Raw genomic sequence first — 25,275 nt, 5'->3', positions numbered from 1 at the left:
TAGACATTGAGGTGCATATCATTGTGTCTTATTGTTAGACTTCTGGAAAGCAGACTTGTGGGAAAATAGGAGGGGCCTCACTGCCCAATTCATGCTCTCATCTATTCTTGCTCTGATGTGGACTGCTTGTAACAGCCTCCCCGTTGATCTCATCTCCCCTCTGGTCTGTCAGCCACGCTGCAGACCTGATCCCGTCAGCACTGTGGTTACCACTCAGGACCAAGTATACATACACTCCACTCGTCAACAGATTTAGCAAGGCCCCGCAGACCTGGCCCTTGCCTAATTTGGGATAATGGGATTTTGGATTCTTTGGGAACGAGCTGAGGATAGAGCAAGCGTTACAGCCTTAAATGCCAAACAAGTGTCCTAAAAGCCAGGGCTGATTACTTCCGATTTTAAAGCAGTGGCTGAATGGGGCATCATGTCTGCATTTCTGGAGTCAGAAAAGGTCTGAGGAGAGCATTTGAAAGTAGGGGCTGAGATGAGTTCATCAGTAGTTTCTTGTGGGCTTGAGCCCTGTGCCAGGCTCTGTTGGATGGGCGAAGGACTTTTGGGGATCATTCAGGGCTCAGATGGAGAAAAGGGGGAAGGGTGTGTTGGGGTTTGCTGATGAGCTTGGGTTCCTGACAAAGGCAGTTTCAGGGGTTGGTGTACCCTTGCTTACTGTGGGAAGGGGCAGGAGATTTGCTCGCGTGCCTTGCAGAAGGATTCAGTTGGTACAGCTGAGACCAGCTACTGGAAGCCCAGGTCCTGGGCCTTCCAGCCCCAGACCCCGTGGACACAGCATCCTAGAGAAGGCCCTTGGTCGTGGGGGGAGTGGGGGGTGGACAGCAAGCTGAGGAGTTATGCTTTCCCCTTCTGAGAAAGAGAATTGCTTATAGTTGAAAGGCAGGAAGTACTTTCACAGCCTGCCCTCCCTCCCTTAGAGCTGCAGGTCTAAGTCACATGTGCTCGCATGTATACAGAGCCTGACTTTGACATCCTGCACACACAGGCCTAGACTCCTTGCACTAGTGCCTACAGACCAGCCTCCCTGGGCACGAGCTTACTAACTGCCTCATTCCTCTCCTACCATCTAGACCCCAGGAATTTCCCTCCCACCCAAGTGAAGACAGTTGTATAGTCTGGCTTATCACCTGCCACTTGCATCCTGCCTTCCCAATTTACTGGAGAAAAGCTGTTGCCCTGTGGCTTTGGGTTGGTAGAGAGTGGTGGAGGGAAACTGCAGTACCCCTGGATAAGGGAGGCCCCCAGACTTTCCCCCAGGCTTGCTAAGGCCTTGCTTTGAGGAGCAGGAGGAAGGCTGTATCCCCACCCCCAGGCCTAGGAGAGGACAGGTGCAAGCAGCAGGGGAAAGCAGACAGAAAAGTCTCTTCCGGCAGCAGGAAGTGGTAACCACCTATGGGGAAACAAGGCTTGTTCCTCCCTATGGGGTGGAGCAGAAGGGGAACCTTAGCTGAACACTGCTCTCCCCCTCAGAAGGGGGGCTGTAGGGAACAACTACTGAGGTTCTGTCCTCTGGTGCTGACTTTCCTCCCAAGCCCACCCTGGGAACTTCCCACCCAGTTCTCCAGGCTCCTTGCACTTATCTCTCAGGGCTGTGACTTGGGAAGGGTGGGCTCCATCTGATGTCCTGGGGGTCTGGGAGAAGGTGGTGACTCAAGGAAGTCCACGACCTAGAGCAGCTATGGTGTCCTTGCCCACTGGCATTGAGGGCCAGTGGCCATGTCTGGCAGTGGTGGCCAGCCAGCCTTCTAGAGGTGGGAGGACAGCAGCCAGAGGGAGCCAGCTTGCTGGGCACCTTGGGGTTCTCACACTGGCCCTGGCTGCCTGGCAGGAGAGCTTTGGGCACAAAGCAGCCCAGGTATGGACCAGCACCCAGCGGTAGGGGAGGCATGGCCTGAGCTCATTGGGACCCGCACAGGAGTCCATCCAGGGCAGTGCCAGGCCTGGGTTGCCCCGCCCCGGTACGTGCTGGGGGGCGGGACGGGGAGGAGCCAGTGACCGGTGCTGGCTGTGGAACCCCAGGTCCCAGCGCCTGGCCCGGGTGGGAGCAGTGGGGCTCGACGGCGCCGCTGCCGGCAGCCATGGCCGCGCACGGGAAGCTGCGCCGGGAGCGGGGGCTGCAGACCGAGTATGAGACGCAAATAAAAGGTGAGAGGGTGCTGGGCTCTTCGGGCCCGATTCCTTGCGGAGACCCCAAGGCCGTGGAGGAGCCCCAAAAGTCACGCTATTGGCCCAGGGCCCGCTGTCCTCCCCCAGGCACCTGAGGGGGTGTTGAAGGAGGGATCCAGAGCCCCCTGCCTGCTCCTCTGCACCCCCTTGGCCTCAATCACCCCACTGTTTCCCCTTCCTTCCCCCTTTCCCTCCTCCATCACTCCCTTCCTTTGGTTTCACTGCCCTCCTTAGTTCTCCTTGCACCTCACCCGAGGAGCCTGAGAAGAGAATGGGGCCTCTGGGTGCACCAAGGTGACCCCCAGAAAGTGACATTCTAGCCAGAATGAAATCGAACACTTTGACTTTGCTGAGGTGGGGGCTAGTAAGGGAGGCCAGGTGCCTAGGTGGATGTATTAGTGATGGCTTTGTCCTTAAACCACTTCAGTCCCTGTAGCCCAGACCCTTTGCCCTCCCTTGGGCGCTGAGGTGGCTCAGAGCTAGGGCCACTGTCTCTGGGTCAAGCTGGCCCAGTGAATCTTGGCCTGAGAGAGTCAACAGGGCCAGTCTCGCAGCCTTCAGAAGAGTAGATCTCTTTGGGCACTTATAAACAGGCTGTGCCAATCTCATGCAAATCAGCTTTGCAAATTCTTTGTCGACAACTTCTGCGGTTTTATTTAGGGGTTTTATTTAGGGTGTGGTAACTCTTTGCAAAGGAAAGAAGGTAGCATCCAAGCACCAACAATTTGGGGCCATAAAGTTTCCTAGTGTCTTTAGATGTGTGACCCCCATATATCATTCTCAATCGCACTGTTTACCGATGGAAGAAACTGAAGCTCAGAGGAGCAGTGACTCGCTTGTGGTCACACAGTACTACAGCTCCTGGGAGGTAGAATGAAATAACCCTTGAAGTTCCTTCCAACCCAGAGATGCAGGTTGCAACGTAATTATTAATGCAAGCAATTTACACCAAAATATGCCTGAGTCCTCCCCACCTGAGAGAGGCGACCTGCCACCCAGAGCCAGCTTGAGATAATGGTGAGGGTGAGCCAGCTCTTCAAGCCTTACCTTCATCATTTTGCAGATGAAGATAATGATTCCCATCCTGCTTCCCCAAAATGTCATGAGGCTGAAGGACTTTGGGAACTCTTCAGTCAGCAAATATGGGTCAGTGAATTCACACTGAAAAACAGAGTTTGAGTAAGGCTGTCTTTAAGATGTTCCTTACCTGCTCTGGCCTCCAATGATTTTAGCTTCTTTTCCCTGCCTCCCACCCCCACCACTGACAAAAGAAACTTCCTACTATGCTAGAAAACAGGATCACTGTCTTAACACCCTAAATTCTGAAAGGTCAGCATAGTCGGGGTTGGGAGGCCATCTTCTCTTCTGCTTTGCTTGTCAGCAGAAGTGAGACCTAGGCTTTGCTCACAGGAAGTGCTGGTGGGGCCAGAGCATAGTGGATTCCATCCTTCCTTATGACAGATGTTTTATATGCATCTGTTCTGTCTCTTTTGCTGAGCAAAAGAGAACCAGTTGCTGCCCTCCTACAGCTCAGAGACATTTAGTAAACAAGGCATCACACAATTTTAATTATGATGCTAACCTCTATAAAGGGAAAGCCCAGCTGTCAAGAAAGGGGGTGGGAAGAGGGCCAGTCCTAGTTTGGGGGGAGGTCAGGGAAGGGTTCTCTAATGAGTATATCTGAGCTGAGACCTGAGAGGTGGATAGAGACACAGCCTAGAGGCTGGGGCTAGGCACCAGCTCTTTGTGCTTAGACAGTGCTAATTCACAAGTCTCCTACTTGACACCAGCCAGTGTGCATGTCTGGATCCTGACCGAGTCATGGCTGCCCTGAAGAATAAATGAAACAGTTTGGTGGGCTGGCCCATTTTTGCCAGCATTGTTCATTTGTCCCCAGGGAGGGCTGGGCATATGCCAGAGGAAGGCGAGGTGAACTGGGAGGTCTCAGACATTTCTTAGAATGAAATGAAATTTACTTTTATTCAAAAAATGTTACCTTGATTCTATGAAGACTCTCCTGATTGCAAGTGGTGTAGAACCCGCTCCACCTGGCCTGTGGAGCTGAGAGTCAGCCACTGGAGCCCAGCCTCAGATGATATAAGGGCACTGTCTTTCTTGCCTCTGCCCTGATCTGCATTGGTTTCACTGTCAGGAAGACCTTCCCCCCTTCCCTAGGCTTCTATTTATGCAGCTTGACCCCTCAGTGGAAAAAGAGCACCTTTTCAGTAATTTTAGTGAAAGTGTGAGGACAGTGGCCCCTGGGCCCATCACTGAGCCAATGGGGGGTGGGGGAGAAGGGACCCATGCAGCCACATCTGGGGCACCTGGAGTCAGGGAGAGCGACCCAGAGGCTGAGAATAGGAAGGGGTGTTCTCCAGTGGGAGATTAGAGTCAGAGATGGGGATGCTGTCCCTGTAGGCAGAACCCACTGAGGCTGCTCTACACGTCACAGCCTCTGGGAAGTCACTGGCAGCACAGAAATCCAAATGGTACCGGTACCGAGCTGTTCACAGTGGAGTCCTCTCGAACAGCCACCCCAGGTCCTGCCACTTCATACATTCTCCCAGTCTGGCTCCCTGGGCTGAGCCCTTATTGTCTTTTGCCTGGACTGGTGCAGTAGCTGCCAACTGGGCTGGGCACTTCCCTTTGTCACCTGACCTCCTCCTGGGCTCCCCATGGCAGCCCAAGGGAGCTGTGGCTTCCCTCTCCCTTGGCCTCAACCTGGAGTCCCCTGGACCAGGGTCCTTGTTTATTCTGCCCCCACTGGCCTCAGACTCCCTCACTTCCCCTAGCACAGCTGACTCCAGCCACACTGGCTCCAACTGCCTTCACTGTTCCCTCTGCCCGAACACTCTTCCCCCCAGATGTCCCCACGGCCCCTCCATCACTTCCTTCAGTTCTCTGCTCCAGTGTCACTTGTTACCACCATACTCTAAAAGAACCCTTCCCCATCCCCATGCTCTGGCTGTCCCCCCATTCCCATCTCAGCTCCATGAGAGCAGGCACTTGGTCAACCCTCTTTGCCACTGTATCTCTGTGTCTAGAACATGCCTGGCACAGACTGGGTATATAATCAACATTCTGCTGAATGAAGAAAGCAGTTAATGTCTCTCCATAGCACATGGGCAGAGATTAGTAAGTGGGTGACCTGCATGCCAGGAGCCAAGACAGTGACTTGTTTACTCAAGAGCCCCAGTGCCCACCTGGGCACACAGTGGGTGGCAAAAGTGTTTGCAGCAGTTGCTTAAGCTTGTCATTGAGGCTGTTCTTTGCTTTAGGTCACTGTGGGGAAAGCAGCATTGCCCAATCAAGCCAGTGATAAGGTGTCAAAAGCCAGCAGTGTGGGGGCCCTGGGTGTGGCTCTATCTGCTGGGAGGTGGGGCTGGGGGTGCCCTGGGGGGGTGTGATCAAGAGTGGGAACTGGGGACAGAAAACAGGCCAGCTTCCTCTTTCCCTTTACTTGTCAGCCCTGAGCAGCGATCCTGGCCTCCAGCCTTCACCATGGGGCTGCCCTTTGCCACAAGTTCACTGCAGGTTTGGCAGAGCGCCATAGCCACCATGCCCTTGTGCAGCCCTGTGTGTTTGTTTTTGCAGGGAGGCTGCTCTGCCTGGGGTCCTGGGCACCTAAGGGGCAGGAAGTGGCTGGGGAAGTAATTCAGGGGCTTTCCAGGAACCGGGGAGTTATGGGAAACCTAAGTGAAAGGCGCCTGGCTGGGGACAGGGCAAGATGGGGCTAGGGTAGCTCTATGTTCTCACCATCACAACTGGCTCCAACTCTCCTGGATCTGCCACATTCCTTCTCACCCCTGGGCCTTTGCATGGCTCTCCCTTCTCCCCACAATAGCCTTCTGGTTCCTCTTCAACCAGTTGGGCCTGGCTGGTTCCCTTTAGCCTCAGCGCAGAGATCCCTTTCCTCAGGACTGTCCTGAGCCCAGCTAGACGTCTGAACCCAAGACTCCTCCCCGGGGGCTGGCCACCTTCTTCCTCAGCCCCAGCCCTCACCCTCAGGGCAGACAGGATGGCCTACTGTCCAGGCCTGGGCCACTTTTCCCACAGAGATGCGCTCTCAGCTGAGTGAGCAATTGCGCTGCCTGGAGCTGCAGGGTGAGCTGCGGAGGGAGCTGCTGCAGGAGCTGGCGGAGTTCATGCGGCGCCGTGCCGAGGTGGAGCTGGAGTACTCCCGTGGCTTGGAAAAGCTGGCTGAGCGCTTCTCCAACCGAGGAGGTCGCCTGGGAGGCAGCAGCCGGGAGTACCAAAGCTTCCGGTAGGTCCTCACTGAGAAGAAAGCCTTGGCAGGGCCCAAGGCCTGCTCCCAGTCTGAGCGCCCCTCTGCCCCCAGGAAGGAGCCGTCCCTCCTGTCGTCCTTGCACTGTTGGGCCGTGTTGCTGCAGCAGACACGGCAGCAGAGCCGGGATAGCGCGGCCCTCAGCGAGGTGCTGGCTGGGCCACTGGTCCAACGCCTGAGTCACATCGCGGAGGATGTGGGGCGCATAGTCAAGAAGGTAAGGCCCTGATCCTGGATATAAGAGGTGTGGGTGGCCTCAGGATCTATGGAGGGCAGCCTATGGGTACTCAATCCAGAGGCATCAGGGCTGGGAGGGCAAAGGAAGCCAGATGGGTGCCAGGCAGAGCCTTGAGTGCCAAGCTGAGGTGTAGTCACCACTCCAGGACAGCAGTGGGTGCTGCACTGGGACAATGATTTGGTCACACTTCCCCTCTGCAGAGTAAGGATCTGGAGCAACAGCTGCAGGAGGAGCTCCTGGAGGTGGTATCAGAGCTTCAGACGGTGAGGATGCCAATCAGACGGAGGCTGTCACATTACATCTCACCAAGCCAGGCCCAACGCAGAGGGTCAGGCACCCAGGAAAGACCTGGGTTTCAAGGACCGCAAGCATGGCCCTTTCTCCCTGCTCTAGGCACAGGGTGGATGGGATAGGTGCTCATGTGGGATTGCCTAACTCTCAGGTCTGAGTCCCAGATGGCTGGGAGGAGGAAAGGGAGAGCTGGCTATGGCCTTGGCCTTCAGCAGGGCTGCCTGGCTTGGGCCTCCCTGCAGGCCAAGAAGACGTACCAGGTGTACCACACAGAGAGCATGAATGCCGAGGCCAAGCTCCGGGAAGCTGAGCGGCAGGAGGAGAAGCGGGCTGGCCGGAGTGCTGCTGCCATAGCCACCACTACCACTGAGGCAGGGCCCCTCCGCAAGACCTCCATCAAGAAGGGATCACGGCTGGTGGAAAAGGTGGGCCTGGAGGGCATTGGGCTGTCTGTGAAGGCTATGGCTCCTAGCCTTTGTCCCTTCAAGTCCCTGGCCCTCACTGGGGCCTGCTAGAAGGTAGAGAGCATGGAGGGGGAAGGTAGGGCTGGGGAGGGGAGAGCCAAAGACCTCTGGCAAGGCTGTAAGGGGAGGACCTGGGCCTGATCAGTTCTGCTGGCTCTGGAGGGCTCTCCACGTTGGGGTAGTACACAGAAAGGTCAGGAGGATAGAGACTGTCTCCCCCTGCTCCTAGCTTCCTCCTCCTTCCCCAGCTCAGCTGGGGTGAAGAGAACTCTGATGCTTCCAGGCCTGGGGGCCTTCCACCCATCCTCCTTGCCTCATACAGTACCATAAGGTTTCAGAGGGGCGGAAGGCATGTGGGATGGGTGATCGGGTGATGTGCAGGGATAATGAGCGTTGGAAGAGAGGATGAAGAGGTTGAGGGTAGCAGGAATACCAGAATATGGAGGTGCCAAGCTGGGGGGAAGGTGAGGCGGAGCTGGGGTTGCCAGCCCAAGACAGGAGGGTTGGTGCACTGCAGGGTGGGCGGGTGAGCACTTTAGGACTTCTGGCCATACATACTGTTTGAGGGGCCTTGGGACTTTGAGTGTAGCTGTCCACATGGAGAGGGCAGGGGAGAAAGAGTGTGGGGGCTGGCCAAGTAGATGACGCTGGTGTACTTGTGTGGTTTTGAGCAGCGCCAGGCCAAGTTCTTGGAGCACAAACTCAAGTGCACGAAGGCGCGCAATGAGTACCTGCTCAGCCTGGCCAGTGTCAATGCTGCTGTCAGCAACTACTACTTGTATGACGTCTTGGACCTCATGGACGTGAGTGCTAGGTGGACAGGAGGGGGGCCAGGGCCCAGTGCACTGGGACCCGCCCAAGCCATGTCCTTGCTTTCTCCTCAGTGCTGTGACACAGGGTTCCACTTGGCCCTGGGGCAGGTGCTGCGGAGCTACATGGCTGCTGAGAGCCGTGCCCAAGCCTCCCAAATGCAGGGCCTGGGCAGCCTGGAAGAGGCGGTGGAGGCCCTAGATCCTCCAGGGGACAAGGCCAAGGTGCTGGAGGTGCATGCCGTAGCCTTCTGCCCCCCTCAGCGTTTTGACTACCAGCCCCATGAAGGGGATGAGGTAAGTAAGGGTCACTGCCCCTGCCCCTTAATGCCCTCAGCATCGATGCCAAGGGCTTTGTGCTCTCTGCCTTTCAGATAAGTCAGTGAATTTCACTTTGCTAAGAGGTCGAAACTCCTGAATGTAGCTTATTTCTCAGACCCTCATTCAATGGCCTTGAGGCAAATGAAGTCTCCTCACTTGCACTAGAAGCAAATAAACTTCTTCGGCTCATTGTAGTTTATCCAGTGAATGAATACCCCTCCCCCAATGACAAACAGCAAAAATGTCACCAGTGTTGACCCCAGGTGGTAGGTGGGCATATAGTTGTCCATATACTCTCCTTCCAATTGTTACGTATGTTTTAGATATTTCATAACACACACTTGGAGGGAAATAAACCATACAAGCAGTATAATATAACTAGGCATCTTTTGACTTATCTCTGTGCTGTTTTTTCCTTTACCAGTGTATCCTAATGGGCACTGCGCGTGGTTTGGGATTACATGGAGTTTTTAGTTATTTTACCTGTATTTTGACCAAAATAATAGTTGAAAAAGTCAAAGGTTACCCAAGGCTTCCAATGGTACACAGCCATTCTCTTAACTCACCCTTTCTGTTCCCTATTCCCACTCCCCAGAAAGAGCCACTTTCCAGTCTTCGAGCTGCTGCTTCTAGAGCTTTCCTCTGTGTGTTCAAATCATGCAGTAGCCTACTAGTTGCTTTTCAGCTTTCCATAAGCTCCACTGACTTTTTTCCATGGGTGATCAGGGCTCAGCCCCACCATTTTCCTGTAATAGTCCTCTCGGTCCTGTCTCCCATGCCAGGCAATCTGTGTGCTCCCTTTTCTTTTTAGAGCCCCGCCCTGGAGCATGTCTGAAAATGTCTGTATTCTGTCCTTGAAATTGATTGGTAGTTTAGCTGGAGATAGAGTTTGAGGTAGAAAAATCATTTTCCTTTCAGTACGGTGGGTGAGAGGTCCAGTGCCATTTCTATTTCCTGACCTTTGCAAGTGACCTGTAATTTCCCTCCATGAGGCTTTCAGGATAGTCTCTTTCCTTTGTAGTAAAATTCTATGATGTTGTGTTTTGTAGTAAAATTCTATGATGTTGTGTTTTGGGGATTCTTTTTCCTTCATGATGCTGGGCAAATAGTGGGACCCTGTCAGTCTGGAAAGTTGTGTCCTTAGGCTTTTGGGCTTATGTTATTTCTTTGATAATTTCCTCCTCTTAATTTTTTTTCTTTCAAGAATTCTTATAATTATGGATGGAACTAGAGGGTATTATGCTAAGTGAAATAAGTGAGACCAAGACTAAACAACAAAATAAGTGAACAAACAAGGCAGAAACAGACTCATAATACAGAGAGCAAACTGATGGTTTCTGGAGCAGAGGGGGCTTAGGAGCTGAGTAAAAAAGGTGAAGGGATTATAAAGGACAAAGTGGCAGCTACAAAATAGTCATGGGGATGTAGAGTGCAGCGTAGGGAATGTAGTCAATTATATATATATATAATTTAATATATATATAAATATATATATGAATATATATATTAAAATATATCTTTATTGATTTCAGAGAGAGGAAGGGAGAGGGAGAGAGAGAGAGAGAAACACCAATGATGAGAGAATCATTGATCGGCTGCCTCCTGCACGCCCCCAACTGGGGATCGAGCCGGCAACCCGGGCATGTGCCCTGACCCGGAATCGAACCGCGATCTCCTGGATCCTAGGTCGATGCTCGATCTCCGAGCCATGCCGGGCTGTAGTCAATAATATTGTAATAACTATGTATGGTGCCTGGTGGGTACTTGAATTACTGGGAGGGAATCATTTTGTAAATTATATAATTGTCTAACCACTATGCTGTGCACCTGAAACTAACACAAAATATTGAATGTCAACTAATTGAAAAATGAAATAAAAAAAGACTTCTGATAATTAAATGTTGGACCTCATGGATTAATTCTCTAGTTTCCTTATCTTTTCTCTTTCCTATTTCCCCATCTCTGTGCCTTTTAATTCTACTTTTTTAGAGATTTCTTCAACTACCTCTTCCAACCCCTTGTTGAATTTTTTAAAAATTTACTTTCATATTTTTGTTTCTAAGAGTTCTGTTTTATTTTCCAAATTCCTGTTTAAAATAACCCTTTATTCTTGTTTCATGAATACAATACCTTCTCAAATCTTTCTGAAATGTTTTTTTTGTTTGTTTGTTTTCTTGACATTTTTCTCTGTTCCTTGCATTTTCTGTTTTCATTTTTTAAAAATATGTTTTATTGATTTTAGAGGGTGCAGAAGGGAGAGGGATAGAAAGATAGAAACATTGATGATGAGAGAGTCATTGATTAGCTGCCTCCTGCACATCCCCTTCTGGGGATTGAGCCTGCAACCCAGGCATGTGCCCTGACCGGGAATTGAACAGGTGACCTCTTGGTTCATGGGTCGGTGCTCAACCACTGAGCAACACCAGCCGGACTTCTCTGTTTTCTTGAGTATTTTTTAAAAGCTTGCTTTGACCTATGTCTTCCATTTTAGAGCTTCCCTGAAATGACTGAGTTGGCCATCAGTTCATATTTAAGAGGAGGCACAGAGAAGGGAATTAAATATGTGATGTGAGTGAGCAGAGCTCCTCAACAGTGCCCTTCCCCACAGGGTGGCTGGGCAGGGACTCAGATCATTGCTGCGAGGGAGGCCCACACCTTGGGGAACCAGGGAGGTGCGTCTCAGTAAGGGTGCTAGAAAAACCTCTAGGACTTGGGCTAGAATGGGTGAAGTTGAGGGAGGGGCTTGACTCTGGCTTGGATGCTGACAGGAAGCAGGGGTAACTGACTGTGTGTCTTAATAAATCTTATCTAGGAGGCAGGGTGAGGGATGAAGAGAGGCTAAAGCTGTCATTGGTGAGGAACAGCAATCACTCATGAGCTGGGAGAGAGGGAGGTTTGCTTATTTTTGTGGCTTGGACAACATTTTTGGTTTTGTTTGTGCTCAGACCTGATTACAAGGTAGTCTTGTTTTTGTCTTCACCTGTCATGGTCACAGAGGGGCCTTGTCTGATGTTGGTGCTCTCTGACATCCCTTATGTTCAATGGGACAGCACCTAGACCCAGCTGTGAGTGCCCGGCCAGCTCCAGATGGCGGCGGCTGCTTTGCTCTTTCTCATCAGTAGGGAGTCTCGTCTCCTTCAGCTGTTACTAGTGTTCATGAGTCCAGAATTCCTCTGATTTGTCCTTTCTAGAGAGTAAATCTCTACCTTTCTGCTAATTGTGTAGGTTTTAAGGAGATGGGTCTTCTACTGTCAGTGCTCCCTATTGCCTTGATAGACTTTTTTTTATCATTATGATAAAATATACATAAGATTTACCATTTTTAAGTGTACAATTCAGTGGCATTAAGCACATTAACCATAACCACCATCCATCTCCAGGACTTTTTCATCTGCTCAAACTGAAACTCTCTTCCTATTAGACACTTAATCCTGCATTTCCCTCCCCCATCTCCTGACACCAACCCTCCTACTTTCTGTCTTTATGAATTTGGTTCCTCTAGGACTTCATACAAGTGGAATCGTACACTATTTGTCTTTTTGTGACTGGTTTAGTTCACTTAGCACAATGTCCTCAGGGTCCATCCATGTTGAAACATGTACCAGAATATTATTTTTAAGGCTGAATAATATTCCATTGCATGGATAGACCATGTTTTGTTCATCTGTTCCTCCACTGATGGACACTTGGGTTGCTTCCACCATTTGGCTACTGTGAGTAATCCTGCTATGAATGAACATGAGTATACAAATATCTCTTCAGGACCCTGTTTACAATTATTTTGGGTAGATACCCAGAAGTGGAATTGCCAGATCATCTGACAAGTCTGTGTGCAATTTTATGAGGAACTGTGGTACTGTTTCCTAGATAGACTTTTTGCCAGTCCTGGTTTCTGTGCCCCCTGCACCTGGGAGGCACCCACTGCCTCCATCTTCTGAGCTTTTCCAGGCTCAGTGGCCTGTTTTGATTGGTTTCTGTCTTGGCTTTGTTGAGTCAGATACACCAGTCTCCATCTTCCACAAGTCTGTTGACATCTCTTGTGTGCCGTCATTTCCTTCTCTCTGCCCGTTGTCCCTGTGACTTACACTTTCATGCATCCTTTTATGGTGGGGCCCGGGGAGCAGAGAGCAGGGCCTGTTAGCCTGCCATGGATAAGTGAAGTCCTCACTCTCAATTTTAACCTGATGTCAGATTTGTCTGGATGTTTACATGTTCAAAAGGGAGAAATTCTTCACTTCCTAAAGCTTTTTCCTCTCACCCTCCCATGGGAGTCTATTTCTGCCTGATTAGAGGAAACAGTTTTTCTACCCTCTGCTCGCCCCAGGAGAGGTCTGGCTGGGACTTCCCTGACTTCTGTCTCAGACCCCAGCCCTCCTGATTTAAAAAAAAATAATAAACTGCCTTATTGAGGTATAATTCACATACCATGTAATTCACCCATTTAAAGTATGCAATTCAATGGCTTCTAGAATATTCAGAGTTGTACAACCATCACTACTATCTAATTCCAAAGCATGCTCACCTAAAAAAGAAGCCTTGGGCTCGTTAAGCAGTTCCTCCCCATCCCTTCCCCGCAACCCCTGGCATCCACTAATCTACTTTCTGTTTCTATGGATTTGCTTCTTCTGGACATTTTATATAAATAGATTCATGTAATCTATGGCCTTTGTGTCTGGCATCTTTTACTCAACATTCAAGGTTCACCCACATCGTAGCATGGATCAGCCAGGACTTCATTCATTTTCATGGCTGAATAACATTCTATTGTGTAGATGCACCACACCTGCTGATCCACTCATCAGCTGTTGGACACTTGGGTTGCTGCCACCTTTGGGCTGTTATGAGTGTGCTGCCCTGAGTGTCTGTGCTCAAGTGTGTGTGTGCATGGCTGTGCTCCTTTCTCTTGGGGCGGTGCCCTTGCCATTCTTCAGAACCAGATGTACAAAGCGTCAAGGTCTGGTGGTCTTGTACATCAGGCAGTGGAAATGTGCTCGATTCCCTCATGCCCTGGAGACCTCAGTGCCCATTGCCCAGCCCCATTCCCATGACTGAGCTCTCTGTCTTCAGGCTCAGTCCTCAGTTCTTGGACGCTGCCCTTTGCAGGTGGCTGAGATCCGGGTTGAGGTGGAGCTTCGGGATGAGATTCTGCCCAGAGCCCAGAATATCCAGAGCCGCCTGGACCGACAGACCATAGAGACAGAGGAGGTATGAGTGGCCTGGCCCGGGGTGGGGGACAGGAACTTGGAGACATGGAGCCAGGTGGCAATGGCTTCCCTTTCCCCTTCTTTTAAAGTTGGACTTCTTGTCCCTTGCCTGCCCCCAACTTCTTCCTGCCCTGGACTTCTTGTCTCCTCCCCAGGTGAACAAGACGCTGAAGGCCACACTGCAGGCTCTGCTGGAGGTGGTGGCATTGGAAGACGGGGATGTGCTTGACTCCTTCCAGGCCAGTCCCTCCACTGAGTCCCTCAAATCCACCAGCTCGGACCCAGGTGCTCGGCAGGCAGGCCGTAGGCGGGGCCAGCAGCAGGAGACGGAGACCTTCTACATCACGGTGGGGAGGGCTGGACTGGGGGGCAGGGGTGGGGTACAGGGAGGGCCCAGAGCTGGGACTAAAACTTTGGGCTCTTTTGGGGGCTTCCCAGAAGCTCCAGGAGTACCTGAGTGGACGGAGCATCCTTGCCAAGCTGCAGGCCAAGCATGAGAAACTGCAGGAGGCCATTCAGCGAGGTGGGCCCCACTCCTGGCCCCCTTAGTCTCTTCCACTCCACCCCCACGGCCAGGAGCAGCACCTGCCCTTGGCTCTCCTGCCTTGGAAACCCACCCAACCCATGTTCTTCCTCTCTGCCCAGAGAGGTTGGTTGGTGTGAAGGAAATAATCCAACAAGGGTCCTGGCCTCTATTGCACCCTTGGCCCTGCTACTGCCCTTGGCCTTTAGGCTGCACTTATCTCTCTGTGGTGCATTAAGGATCTCCTGGCCTGAGAGGCACACCAACATTTTCTGTTTTCCAGGTGACAAGGAAGAGCAGGAGGTGCCTTGGTGAGTCCTTCATGAGGGGCTGGTTTGTTTCAAGGAGCTGGGATTCTGCAGGGATCAAGCTGTGATTTCCCTTCCTCCCTTCTCTTTGGGGCCAAGCTCTTGCTGCTCATTCCTCTGTGGCCTCAATTTCCCACTTTGCCAGTGGGTTCTGGAATAACTCACAAGCTCCAGGGCCTTGTTTGGTTGGGCTGGGGGGTGGGGCATCCTATTCTCCATGCTCTCAACCCTCAGAGCCAGCTCCCATTTACCACAGGGCCCAGTACACACAGAGGAAATTCCAGAAGAGCCGTCACCCCCGCCCCAGCTCCCAATATAATCATAAACTCTTTGGAGGAGACATGGAGAAGTTTATCCAGGTACTTGCTTTGCCTTGTGTTCCAACTAAATGCAAGCCCTCCCCTTGCATTCTGTTCTCTCTACAGCCCTGGACTACCTCTGTGGTCTGGCTGCCTGTGACCCCAGCGACCTACATTGCCAACTACTTGTCAGCCCACCTTCCTGGGTGGGCCTTTGCCAGGCTTCCACTGATCAGAGGGAATGTTCTTAACTTGTAACAGGCATCTACAGAAATACTCAGGCTGCAGCTAGTATTTGTCATGATGTGATTATGTATGTAAACATTCAAAAGAGTTGACAGACTATTTATATGAACAAGTATGAGTTTTGCAATGCTACTTGATTCAAGGTCAACATACAGAATCGGATTACATTTTCACATGCCAGCAATAAACAGCAAGTAAAATGTAAGGCTCTGCCGAAAATGGCACCAGGGACATCAGATACCTGGGAGTGAATCTTGCAAGCTGCATGCCGGGCCTTGTTGCCAACAACCATAATGCATGGTTAAGAGAAAATAAAAGCGAGCGAATGACAAGGTGGGACTTGCTGTGTCCAGAGAGAAGTGAACACCCTCTCTGTCCCCAGAGCTCAAGCCAGCCCGTGCCCCTGGTGGTGGAGAGCTGTGTCCGCTTCATTAACCTCAATGGTAAGCCTGGCACCCAGCACCTGGCACCCATCTAGAGAGGAGGGGGAGAGGGCTCAGTGCCCACTGGCTCCTTGTCCTCCTGCAGGCCTACAGCATGAAGGCATCTTCCGAGTGTCGGGTGCCCAGCCCAGGATCTCAGAGATCCGCGATGCTTTTGAGAGAGGTGGGGACAGGCAGGGTGGGGTGGGGTGGGGTGGGGTGGGGGGCTAGCTAGAATGAATGTGATCAGCCTTCTTGCACCCTGTGTTGTCCTCAGGAGAGGACCCACTGGTGGAAGGCTGTACGGCCCATGACCTGGATTCCGTGGCAGGGGTGCTGAAGCTCTACTTTCGGAGCCTGGAGCCCCCACTCTTCCCCCCAGACCTGTTTGGAGAGCTTCTGGCTTCTGCAGGTGAAGCCAGGGCCTGAGGCCAGCCAGGTGGGAGGGGTCGGTCCCCAGTGGTCTGTGACTGCACTCATGGGCTTCTTTCCTCTCTGGCGTGGTGGCCTTGACCACAGAGCTGGAAGCCGTGGACGAGCGGGTAGAGCTTGTGAGCCGCCTTCTGGCACAGCTGCCAGGACCAGTGCTTGTGGTCCTGCGTTACCTCTTCACCTTCCTCAATCAGTGAGTGCTTCCCAGGGGGCGAGGGTGGCTGATGTGGGGGGTGTAGGGGACACTGGGACGGGAGTTCTCTGCTTGTCACCCACATGTGCCCCCAGCCTGGCCCAGTATAGCGATGAGAACATGATGGACCCATACAACTTGGCCGTGTGCTTCGGGCCGACGCTGCTGCCCGTGCCCCCTGGGCAGGACCCCGTGGCCTTGCAGGGCCGGGTGAACCAGCTGGTGCAGACGCTCATTGTACAGCCCGCACGGGTTTTCCCATCCCTGACCCTACTGCCGGGCCCTGTCTATGAGAAGTGCATGGCACCGCCATCTGCCAGCTGCCTGGGGTATGCTCTTCATGTTGCTGGAGGGAGGGAGGGAGGGGGCACTAAGGGGAGGGGAGCCCTCTCAACAGCTTATTCCCCTCACTCTGCTCTGACACTCAGGGACACCCAGGTGGAGAGCCTGGCAGGTGAGAACGAGCCGGAGCTGGAAGCTGGGACCCCGGCCCAGGAGGATGGTAAGGGTGTCTGGAAGAAGGACCCTACTCTGTCCCTGCCCTGGGTGTCTCCCCCAACTCAGACCCCTTCTTATTCCCAGTCCTGGAAGGGGTCGTGGAAGCCGTGGCCTGCTTTGCCTACACGGGCCGCACGGCCCAGGAGCTGACCTTCCAGCGTGGGGATGTGCTGCGGCTGCACGAGCGGGCCTCAGGCGACTGGTGGAGGGGCGAGTGTGGTGGCACCCGGGGACTCATTCCCCACAAGTATATCACGCTGCCTGGGGGGTGAGTGCCCCATGCTGCCGGGAAGCTCTACACAGCTTCCCTTCAAGCCAGGCCCTGGCCCTTCCCCTACCCCAAGCCCCAGGGTCTGTAGGCTTTCTGTGTGCCCTTCTGACCACTTCTGCCTGGCACTGAGGCACAAAACCCACTGGCCCCCAGCACCCTAAACAGGCCGTCTTTCTGACCCCAGAGCAGAGAAGCATGAGGTGGGCCAGGGGCTGCAGGCTGCAGGAGAGCTGCTGAGCAGTCCAGAGGGCCTCCTGGCTATGGAGTTTTTCCAACGGTGAGCAAGGGGAATTCGGCCCCTCGGGAAGAACCCTTCTGGTGGCCTCTCTTGCCTACCCCCACCTGAACACTGCTCTGGGGGCCAGGCTGGAGGGGGGTGGGCACATGGAGAGGGGCCCAGTTGGGGAAGAGTTGTCTGGGTGAGGGATGCCAAAGGAGGACAGAATGGACTCTCTGGGCCAGCTTCACTGTCTTTTTTCCTTTGGCCACACCCTGAGGTGGGAGGAACCACTGCCGCATTAGTGCAGACTTCCCAGGGCCCCTGTGAGACTCACTGTCTGTGCACTACAGGCCAGAGCCATGCACCCCACCCGGGGGCCCTTCTGGGCACAGACGGCACTGCTTGGTCCCAACCTCCCCAGAGCGACATGTGGAGGTGGATAAGGTGAGAGCGGGGACTGGCTGGTGACAGGTGGGGGATATTTCTCCTAGGGGGAGGGGTGTCTCTGCCTCCCCTTATAAACCAAATTCTTCCCTCCTGAGGTTTGAGTCTGCCCTTCCTGGCCTCAGACAGGCTGACTGAGCCCAACCCAGTTAGGGGCAGGCCAGGGTGTAAGTGCAAGGGGAAGGATGTCCCCAGAGTGCGTTTGGGCTTCATGGTTGGTTTTTGAGTGGGAGGTGGCAAGTGGTATGGCCGAGGGGCTACTGGGCAGGCTTCAGGGCTGGAATCTAGAGCCAGGCTAGGTGACAGGTGGCAACATGCTTGGTGGGCCACGGAAGATGAAAGGGACAGATGGAAAAGAGGTTGGAGGGTGGGGGAGGCTGGCTGCGGAGCTGGGCAGAACAGTGATTCTCTCAGGGGGAGAGAGTGGGTACTGTGCATGGTCCCGGCAAGGGGTGCAGCCTGGGGAAACGTGGCTCCCTGCTCTGTCTGATGGGCCCATCTCGCCCACCTGGTGGGTGCTCACTGCTTCTGGGTTAGAGGCCCTGAAGACAGGCTGAGCCCAAGGAGAGACCTTAAGAGCACGTGGTGTCCCAGGTGAGGCCCAGAGGCCAGGCCTGGGAGCCTAAGGACAGGGGGGTGAGCTGGGCCACCAGACAGTAGGAATGGGGCAGCACAGCTGGGAAACCCCAGGGTAGGTGGACAGCAGGTGGGGCCAGGTGAGGTGCAGGGGAACACTGACCAGGGAGGCCCCATACGCTGGTGGCTCCCAAGGTCATAGGGAGATCTCAGCCAGGGAGAGAGGGGGCATGAGAAGGAGAGGGGCAGTCGGGGCCCAGCCAGAGGTTTCCCCACTTCAAGGCTGGGTTGAAGATTGCTGTCCTTAAAGGAAGTTGTGATAGCCACACCAAAAGTGGCAGGAGGGAAACTGGGCAAGGGAGGAGGGACAGCAGCTGCAGGCCCACTGAGAGGAAGGGCCTGGTAACAGGTTGGTGGCAGAGGACATTAGTTTTAGAGAGGGGAATTCTGGGGGAGGCTTGGGCAGCAGAGGGTAGGAAGGCCTCACTCCTGGCTTAGTTGTCAACACACTGACCTGGGGTGGGGGGAATGGCTGGGCATGGGGGACACCTACCAGATGCCTCCCCCCTCACCTCTCTGCCAGGCTGTGGCGCAGACCATGGACTCAGTGTTTAAGGAGCTCTTGGGAAAGACTGCTATCCGCCAGGGCCTCGGGCCAGCATCCACCAGCTCTCCCAGCCCTGGCCCCCGCAGCCCAAAGCCTCTAGGCTGCAACCGCTTCGGCAAGAACAAAGGCTTCTCCCGCAGCCCTGGGGCTCCTGCTTCACCCTCAGCATCCCAACTCCCAGGCCTGGACTCACCCTTCAAGCCACACTGAAGTGCTGCTGGCTCCTCAGCAGGCCCCCCTCACTCTAGAGGTCATCGGCAAGACCCTCTACCGTCCCCAGCCCCTTTGCTTCTCCCTGGCCCTGTCCAGCAAGTGTGGAGCACCTGCTCTTGACCCTTTGCAGAGAGAAGGACATAGCTGCCCAAACATGCCCCTGCCTGCCCCAGCCCTGGCTTAGGCCCCTTTGGGAGGCAGCCAAAGGAGGCTGCGGGCAGGCCCCTTCCCAGCTTTTCTGTGAGGGCTTATGAGTGGCTGTTGGGTGGTGGGGGCCCTTGCTCAGATGAGTACCCCCACCAGTGCCCAGGCCCTTCTCTGCCTCAGCTGAGAGTGTGAGACTGGTGGGGTTGGCAAGCATCGGCAGCCATTCATAAAGACTTGTTCATTGACTCCCCCACGTGAGCAGTTCTCTTGTCTTGGGGGACTGAGCAGGTAGGTACAGGGATAACCTCCTGGCACCCTCACTGGTTGAGGCCAGATGCCAGGGTGCTCAGCAAAGGCAGGAGGCTGGGTAGCAGAAACAGCTTCTGCTTGGGGATCAGGGGGCTTGGCACAGGGCTGTGTGGTTTGGGCCCTTGTATATTTGAAGACTCCGTCACCTGCATCATGGCTTCCAGAGTCATACATGTGCCTGTGGGTGTGGGGGAGTCTGAGGACGTCTTTCCATGCCACCTTCACACCTACTGTTAGCCTGATCTGAGGAGACTCACTGGGTGGAAAATGAGCTGACACTTTTATTAGGGAGGGAGTGAGAAGGGCAGAGGGGAACTAGAGAAGTGAAGAAAGGAAGGCCCCTGGCCTCATCCCCTTTTCTTCCTCCTGGGCTCCCTGAGACCTTCATCTTCCCTGCAGGCAGCTGAGCTTTGTGGAGCCTCTGGAAGGAAGGCGCCCCCTGGCTTCTCAGGAGGAAGTGTCCTTGGCCAGGAAGGAGCTGGCAGTGGCACAGGACTCCTCTTGGGGCCCCAGGCTGGGTGGGGCGGGCCTCCAAGCACAGCAGAGCAGGCTGCGCAGCTCTGAGGAGACACTGCTGCTGAAGGAGGCATAGATCCAGGGGTTGGTACAGCTGTTGAGGCTGCCCAGCAGCATTAGCAGCACGAAGGGGGGCCCTGTATAGGTGGAGGAGAAGGGTTTGGGCTGAGGGTACCCAGGCAGGGGTGCGACCCCATGTGCCTACTAGGGACTCCTGAGCCCATGGCTGGATGTGTATGGGGGGAAGGCAGGTAGAGGTGTATATGCAGCCAAGCCCAAGCTCTGCCCATAGCCCTAGCCACTGCCACACCCACCTTCCAGGGGTGCCTCTGGGTCCCACGCTGCCCACAGATGCACAAGGAAGAAGGGCGCCCAGCACAGCACGTACACGATTACAATCACCAGTGTCATCCTCACAGTCTTGGCCATGGCTGCAGACACAGGGGCTCCCTCATCGGAACTGCCTGTCCGGCGCCCTCCTTGGTGCCCCCTAGCTCTCTCTGCTGGGCCTGGCACAAGGCTGGCATGAATCTCCCGGAAGATGAGCACCTGACAGGCAGCGATGCCCAGGGCAGGTGCTACAAACACCATTAAAGCAATCCAGGTGACGTAGGCACGGAGGCCCCAGGGTTCGGCAAAGAGGGCCCAGCAGTCAAAGACCCCGCTGCCATCTCCCACATCACGCTGGGCAAAGATGAAGAGCTGGGGCAGGCTGAAAAGGAGCGAGAAGGCCCAAGCCACCAGCACCGGCCGGTTCCAGTGAGCTCCACCTCCATGGCGGTATGCCAGCATGGGGCGGCAAATGGCACGGTGGCGGTCCAACGTCATGGCCAGGATCATGTAGGAGGAGGCATACATGCCCACCATTTGCAAGTACTTGACAGCCCGGCACAGGGCATCAGGCCCTTGGAAGCGGTCAGTGGCCTCCCAGGCGAGCTGGGGCAGCACTTGGAACAGAGCCACAACCAGGTCAGCCAGGCACAAGTGGCCAATGAAGATGTGCATAGGTGCCCAGCGGCCCCGCCGGCCCCGCCGCACTAGGGCCCCCAGAACCAAGCTATTACTCAGGGCCACAGCCACAAAGACTATGGAGAGCAGAGCCAGCTCCGCCTGGGCTAGCAGCTGGTCCCGGGTGTTCACAGGCTTCTCCTTACTGCTGTTGCCGGGTGGGAGAGGTTGAGAGAGGGGTCGAGGCACAGCTGGGCAAGGGGGGGGGTGGGCAACGACACCAAGTTAGAGAGTGTGCTCTGCAGGGGCACCAGAGAACCCAAGGAGGTTCCAACTGGACAGGCAGAGCCAGTGGCCTGGGTCTTCTGCTTCCCTCCCACCAGCAGAGCACACCTCACATGGAAGGGAGGAAAGGGCAGCCCCAGCCCGCATGGGCAGTGTGGAGAGAAGGGTGAAAGAGGTCTCTGAAAGAGGGGCTTCTCGGCTTCATCCAACCCCACTCCAGCCAACCCCGCTTGGCCCTCTTGGCTCATCCCAGTGGGGGAAGGGGAGGGGCCCAGTGGCTAGAACCTTACCAGAGATGGTGGAAGCCATGAGCATGGTGGGGCTGGGACGTGTGTCCTGAGCACCTGGAGGAGATAGGGTGGTGTGCTCAACTTCCCATCCCAAAGGGCCAGCCCTGCTGCCCAGAGTCCCTGGACAAAGGCCCTTAGGTGCCAGGGTGGGAGAGAGAGAGAGAGAGTGTGTGTGTGTGTGTGTGTGGTAGGGTGGGAGTGGGGGTTCCAGCTTGTGCATGCAACTGTGTGTGTACATGTGTGTGTGCCAGCAATTAGGCACGGCGGTACATCCTTAGCTGGATCAAGGTTGGTGAGGTCTGGGCCTACTGAGTCAGGCATGGACCTCGGGGCCCTGCTATGCTCCTCCCAGGACTGGCAGGGGAAGATAGAGGGACAATTAAACAGATGGACAAACCAAGCCTAGGACCCACCTAGGCAGTCCACAGACCCAAGGCAAACATATAGAACCCCCTGCCCTAACAGAGGCCAAGAGAGGGGTCATGGGAGAGCTGGGAACTGGGTGGGAAAGGCCAGCGTGCCCCCGGGGCCCCTTGCAGCCCCTTACCTGGCCAGGCTCCCGGGTTCCTGGGAAGCTGGGCAGCAGCAGGCTTGAAGGTGTCTCAGGAGCTCAGATCTGCTCTCCATCGCCCGCCCCGCCCCAACCCAGCCTCTGGGAGTGACCTGCCCAGGAGGGGACTTCCTTCCCCCTCCCCTATGCGCCTCCCCTGGCCTCCTGCCTGTGGCACTGGGAAGGACTGCTTCCCTTCCTGCCCCCAGCCCCTCCCAGGTCTGTCCCCAGGATTCCATTCCTGAGGGCCCGGAGGCTGGTCCCCAGCTTGACCTGGCTGTGACCGCCAGGCTGGCTGCCTCTCCCCTCTGCCCCTGCAGCCCCCATCCCCACAGGGCCGACTTTACTAGAATGTTGGGTCTGGCAAGGATCTGGGAGATCATTTAATTCAGCGTCTCCATTTTATAAGTGGGGAAACTGAGACCAAAGATGGGTGAGACTGGCTCAGGATCATACAGCTTTTTTGTGGCAAAGTTTGATTCCTCTTTCCCAAGCCAGGCTCCTTCCGTCTTGCTTTGGGCCAGAGTGAGGAAAAGGTGAGAGCTCAAAGAATCCCCACAAACACAGCCCCTCCCCCTCCTCAATTAGGGCCAGCCTGAGATGAAGGACAGGAAGGGAGGAGGTGGGGTGGGATCAAGGTCTTAACCTACCCTGTGAGATCCAGTTTCCTCCCCAAGGCCCAGTGGGAGCCCGGACAACCCTCCCTCCTCTTTTCCCACCTGAAACTACCTGTCCTAGGAGAGGGCTTCTGAGCTCCTGCATATTCCAGCTCTCCCTCTCCACCTCTCCCCTCCCTCACCAGCTCCTCTCATAAGCCCTCACTTATATGAAACAGCCATATGCCCACAAAGGCATACACACTTGACATCATAGACACAGACACACACTGAGGCTCCTGCACCCTGTGTGGAAGGCCTGAGAGAGGAGCTTCCCTGCCAGGGGCTTCAGGGCTGGGCCTTCCCTGCTCTTCTCCCCTTAGGCTCCAGGGCTCCCTCCAACCTCTAGCCCATCGTTTTCCCCCATCCCAGGCACCCTCTTTCCACCCTTCCCCTGCCTTGCCACAAGCCTTGGCCTCCCTCAGCCTAGGCTGGCCCAGCCTAGCCCAAGGCAGTGGCCTGCACACTGCCAAAGGCCAGGCTCTGTCCTGAGTTCGACTCTTTTCTCCTGTTTGTTCATCTTCTCTGTTGACCTGCAAGCCAAGAGACCAAAACAGCCCCTCACTGATCAAGCCCAAGTACAACCAAAGCCAAGGCCTCCTCTTCCTAGCCAGAGAGACTGGCTGCACCCCAGCGCCCCCCAGCCTCTGACCAGGCAGCAGGGGATTTGGAGGCAGGTGTCTTATACACATACCATATCCCCACCCTACACACTGCACACACAGTGTACAGTACACACTATACCTACACGTGTCACACATGCAGCAAGCACCCTGTGCACACACATGTACCACACACACACCCTACCCCCGACATTACACATGTGCCAGGCTGCAATGGCTGCTGTGGCTTTGGTTCCCAAGACTCTCCCAGCCTTGCAGGCAAGGTGGGACCTCCCTGGTCCACCCTCCGAACTCAGGTGCCTGCAGAAGAACATATGTCCCTGCTTTGCCATCCCCAGCTGGATGACCTTGCACAGGCTATGCCCAACTCTCTGCTCCTCAGCTTCCCCCCTGTACACTGGGAATCTAATGGCTGAAGATCAACCCTCGGTGATGGGACGGGCAATGGCCTGGAGCCAGCAGGTGATGCACCTTCGGAAGCGGCTGCTTTCACTACACGTAGGGCAGTGCTAGAGGCTGGGGAGAGAAGCTCCTGGGACTGGTCAGGAAGGGCGACAGCCTTCCCGGGCAATCATTTCCTTATGAGTTTCTCCGCTTGGATTCAACAGAGGCCGCACAGAGCTAGATCCCAGTGGAGAGCTGACACAGGGCGGGGCACCTGAGCCATGAGGCCAGGCTTGTGACCATTTCTGCTCTGTGCACTCCTTGTTTCCTGTTGTTGAGCCCAGGGAAAAGTCTTGGGGAAGGCCCCCCTCCTGTGTTTTTTTCTGGGCTCCAAGAAACAAGGGGAGGGGTTTGTGTCCACACTAAGGCCAGAACACAAAGGGAAGGTGCTCATAGAACTCCCCCTCGTCAGCCAGTACAAGTACTGGGGACCTCTCAGGAAATGAGAGCTAGCAAGATTGGAGGGTGTGCCAGAGAGAGTCTGGTTCTTCAACTGAGAGCCCAGAAGGCTCAGGAGCCCATGGTGCACGTGCTGGTGCTGCATGGGCGCTGTGCCAGGGGAGAGGTGAGGCCCAGCTAAGTCCCACAGCCTACAGCAAGGAGCCGGTCAGAGGTGAGAGGCCCCAGGCAGGCCCCTGCCCCAGCTGCCCCACAGAAGATAAGAAAGATGGAGCTTGGCAGCAATTTGTGGGAAGAAAGGCTGACTGGATTATTCACTGTCAAGGCCACATGAGTCAGCAGAGATGGCACTGGGCTGCCCAGAAACCCCTGCCCCCTGGGCAGCATGAACTGAGAGCAGGGCACATACCTGGAGACAGGCAGATGAGTGGGGGCCCTGGAGAGGAGAGAGAAGGCAGGATCCCTGAGAAGTGTTTGAAGGGGTGGCTTAACCGGCCCATGCTCACCTGGGGAGCACTAGGAAATTTGTTCTGGGAGGCTGGAGAAGGGCCTGGCCATGGGGCTGACTAGTAAGCCTTAGCAGGCCTCATGCCTGGGGCAGGACTGAGCAGACACCCTCCCCATCCCCTCAGTATCCCCAATGCAGCCCCCTCTGCCCTGCTTTCCACCATCTCCCTCTAAGATCGCATTTGCAGAAAGAGTTCTGTGGGTGGTCAAGGCCTGTGCCTCCACTAGCCCAATGTCTAAACAGAAGAGGACAGGAGGCCCCAGGAAGCAGGGAGCATTGACTATCCCAGGTGCCAGCCGCAGGGGCAAGAAATCAGAGCTGGCAGGACCCCAGATCTGCCTGTCCTTGCTCTATCACTCGCTCTCTGTAATCAGAACCTTTTGCTCAACAAACAGCAAGTTCTGCTGGCCCCGCACTGTGGGTGCGGAGGTGAGAGGACTTGGGCCCTGCCAGGAGAAGCACAGGGTCCTGTGCTGAGAGGACTGGGGACAGAGAGGCCAGGAGAAGCACCCAGGAGAGAAATGGTGGGACTTGATTAACGCCACCAGGCAGTGAGGG

The 25,275-nt window shown here is 54.9% G+C and overlaps 2 protein-coding genes across 7 annotated transcripts; one reads left to right on the top strand and one right to left on the bottom strand.

The window, feature by feature from the left end:
• Positions 1–1,963: 1,963 nt before the first annotated feature.
• ARHGAP4 (Rho GTPase activating protein 4) lies at positions 1,964–19,441 on the top strand. Of its 3 annotated transcripts, XM_081125314.1 has the most exons (22): positions 2,000–2,157; positions 6,235–6,442; positions 6,518–6,680; positions 6,902–6,964; positions 7,235–7,417; positions 8,131–8,259; positions 8,341–8,562; positions 13,690–13,791; positions 13,946–14,137; positions 14,229–14,313; positions 14,597–14,624; positions 14,878–14,980; positions 15,549–15,609; positions 15,695–15,772; positions 15,866–16,000; positions 16,108–16,213; positions 16,309–16,542; positions 16,642–16,715; positions 16,796–16,979; positions 17,167–17,259; positions 17,553–17,646; positions 18,806–19,441. In XM_081125314.1, the coding sequence occupies exons 1-22, from the start codon at positions 2,091–2,093 to the stop codon at positions 19,037–19,039; spliced, it is 2,838 nt and encodes a 945-aa protein (XP_080981440.1). In that variant the 5' UTR covers positions 2,000–2,090; the 3' UTR covers positions 19,040–19,441. The 3 variants fall into 3 exon arrangements, with proteins under 3 accessions (XP_080981441.1, XP_080981440.1, XP_080981442.1); XM_081125315.1 differs by having other exon boundaries at positions 1,964–2,157; positions 8,131–8,562; XM_081125316.1 differs by lacking the exons at positions 17,553–17,646; positions 18,806–19,441 and having other exon boundaries at positions 2,034–2,157; positions 17,136–17,181.
• On the bottom strand, positions 19,413–22,237 carry AVPR2 (arginine vasopressin receptor 2). 4 transcript variants are annotated; one of them, XM_081125317.1, is made up of 4 exons: positions 22,085–22,237; positions 21,538–21,591; positions 20,403–21,213; positions 19,413–20,151 (listed from the first exon to the last, which is right to left on the bottom strand). In XM_081125317.1, exons 2-4 carry the CDS (start codon positions 21,560–21,562, stop codon positions 19,752–19,754), a joined length of 1,236 nt encoding a protein of 411 aa, XP_080981443.1. In that variant the 5' UTR covers positions 21,563–21,591; positions 22,085–22,237; the 3' UTR covers positions 19,413–19,751. The 4 variants fall into 4 exon arrangements, with proteins under 4 accessions (XP_080981443.1, XP_080981445.1, XP_080981446.1 ...); XM_081125319.1 differs by having other exon boundaries at positions 20,329–21,213; positions 22,085–22,184; XM_081125320.1 differs by having other exon boundaries at positions 20,329–20,961; positions 22,085–22,179.
• Between the last annotated feature and the right edge of the window lie 3,038 nt (positions 22,238–25,275).

Source organism: Miniopterus schreibersii, assembly GCF_964146895.1.
Source record: "Miniopterus schreibersii genome assembly, chromosome: X".
NCBI classification, from domain to species: Eukaryota; Metazoa; Chordata; class Mammalia; order Chiroptera; family Miniopteridae; genus Miniopterus; species Miniopterus schreibersii.
The sequence above is the reverse complement of the archived record's forward strand: the minus strand, read 5'-3'. Positions and strand labels throughout refer to the sequence as shown.

Coding starts and splice junctions, on each gene's coding strand:
- ARHGAP4 (XM_081125315.1), top strand. CDS start 2,091: ATGGCCGCGCACGGGAAGCTGCGCCGGGAGCGGGGGCTGCAGACCGAG. Junction 14,625..14,877: donor GAAGAGCAGGAGGTGCCTTG/GTGAGTCCTTCA, acceptor CATTTACCACAG/GGCCCAGTACACACAGAGGA. Junction 16,001..16,107: donor AGAGCTTCTGGCTTCTGCAG/GTGAAGCCAGGG, acceptor CCTTGACCACAG/AGCTGGAAGCCGTGGACGAG.
- AVPR2 (XM_081125317.1), bottom strand. CDS start 21,562: ATGCTCATGGCTTCCACCATCTCTG. Junction 21,214..21,537: donor CATGGCTTCCACCATCTCTG/GTAAGGTTCTAG, acceptor CCCCTTGCCCAG/CTGTGCCTCGACCCCTCTCT. Junction 20,152..20,402: donor ACACTGGTGATTGTAATCGT/GTACGTGCTGTG, acceptor CCACCTATACAG/GGCCCCCCTTCGTGCTGCTA.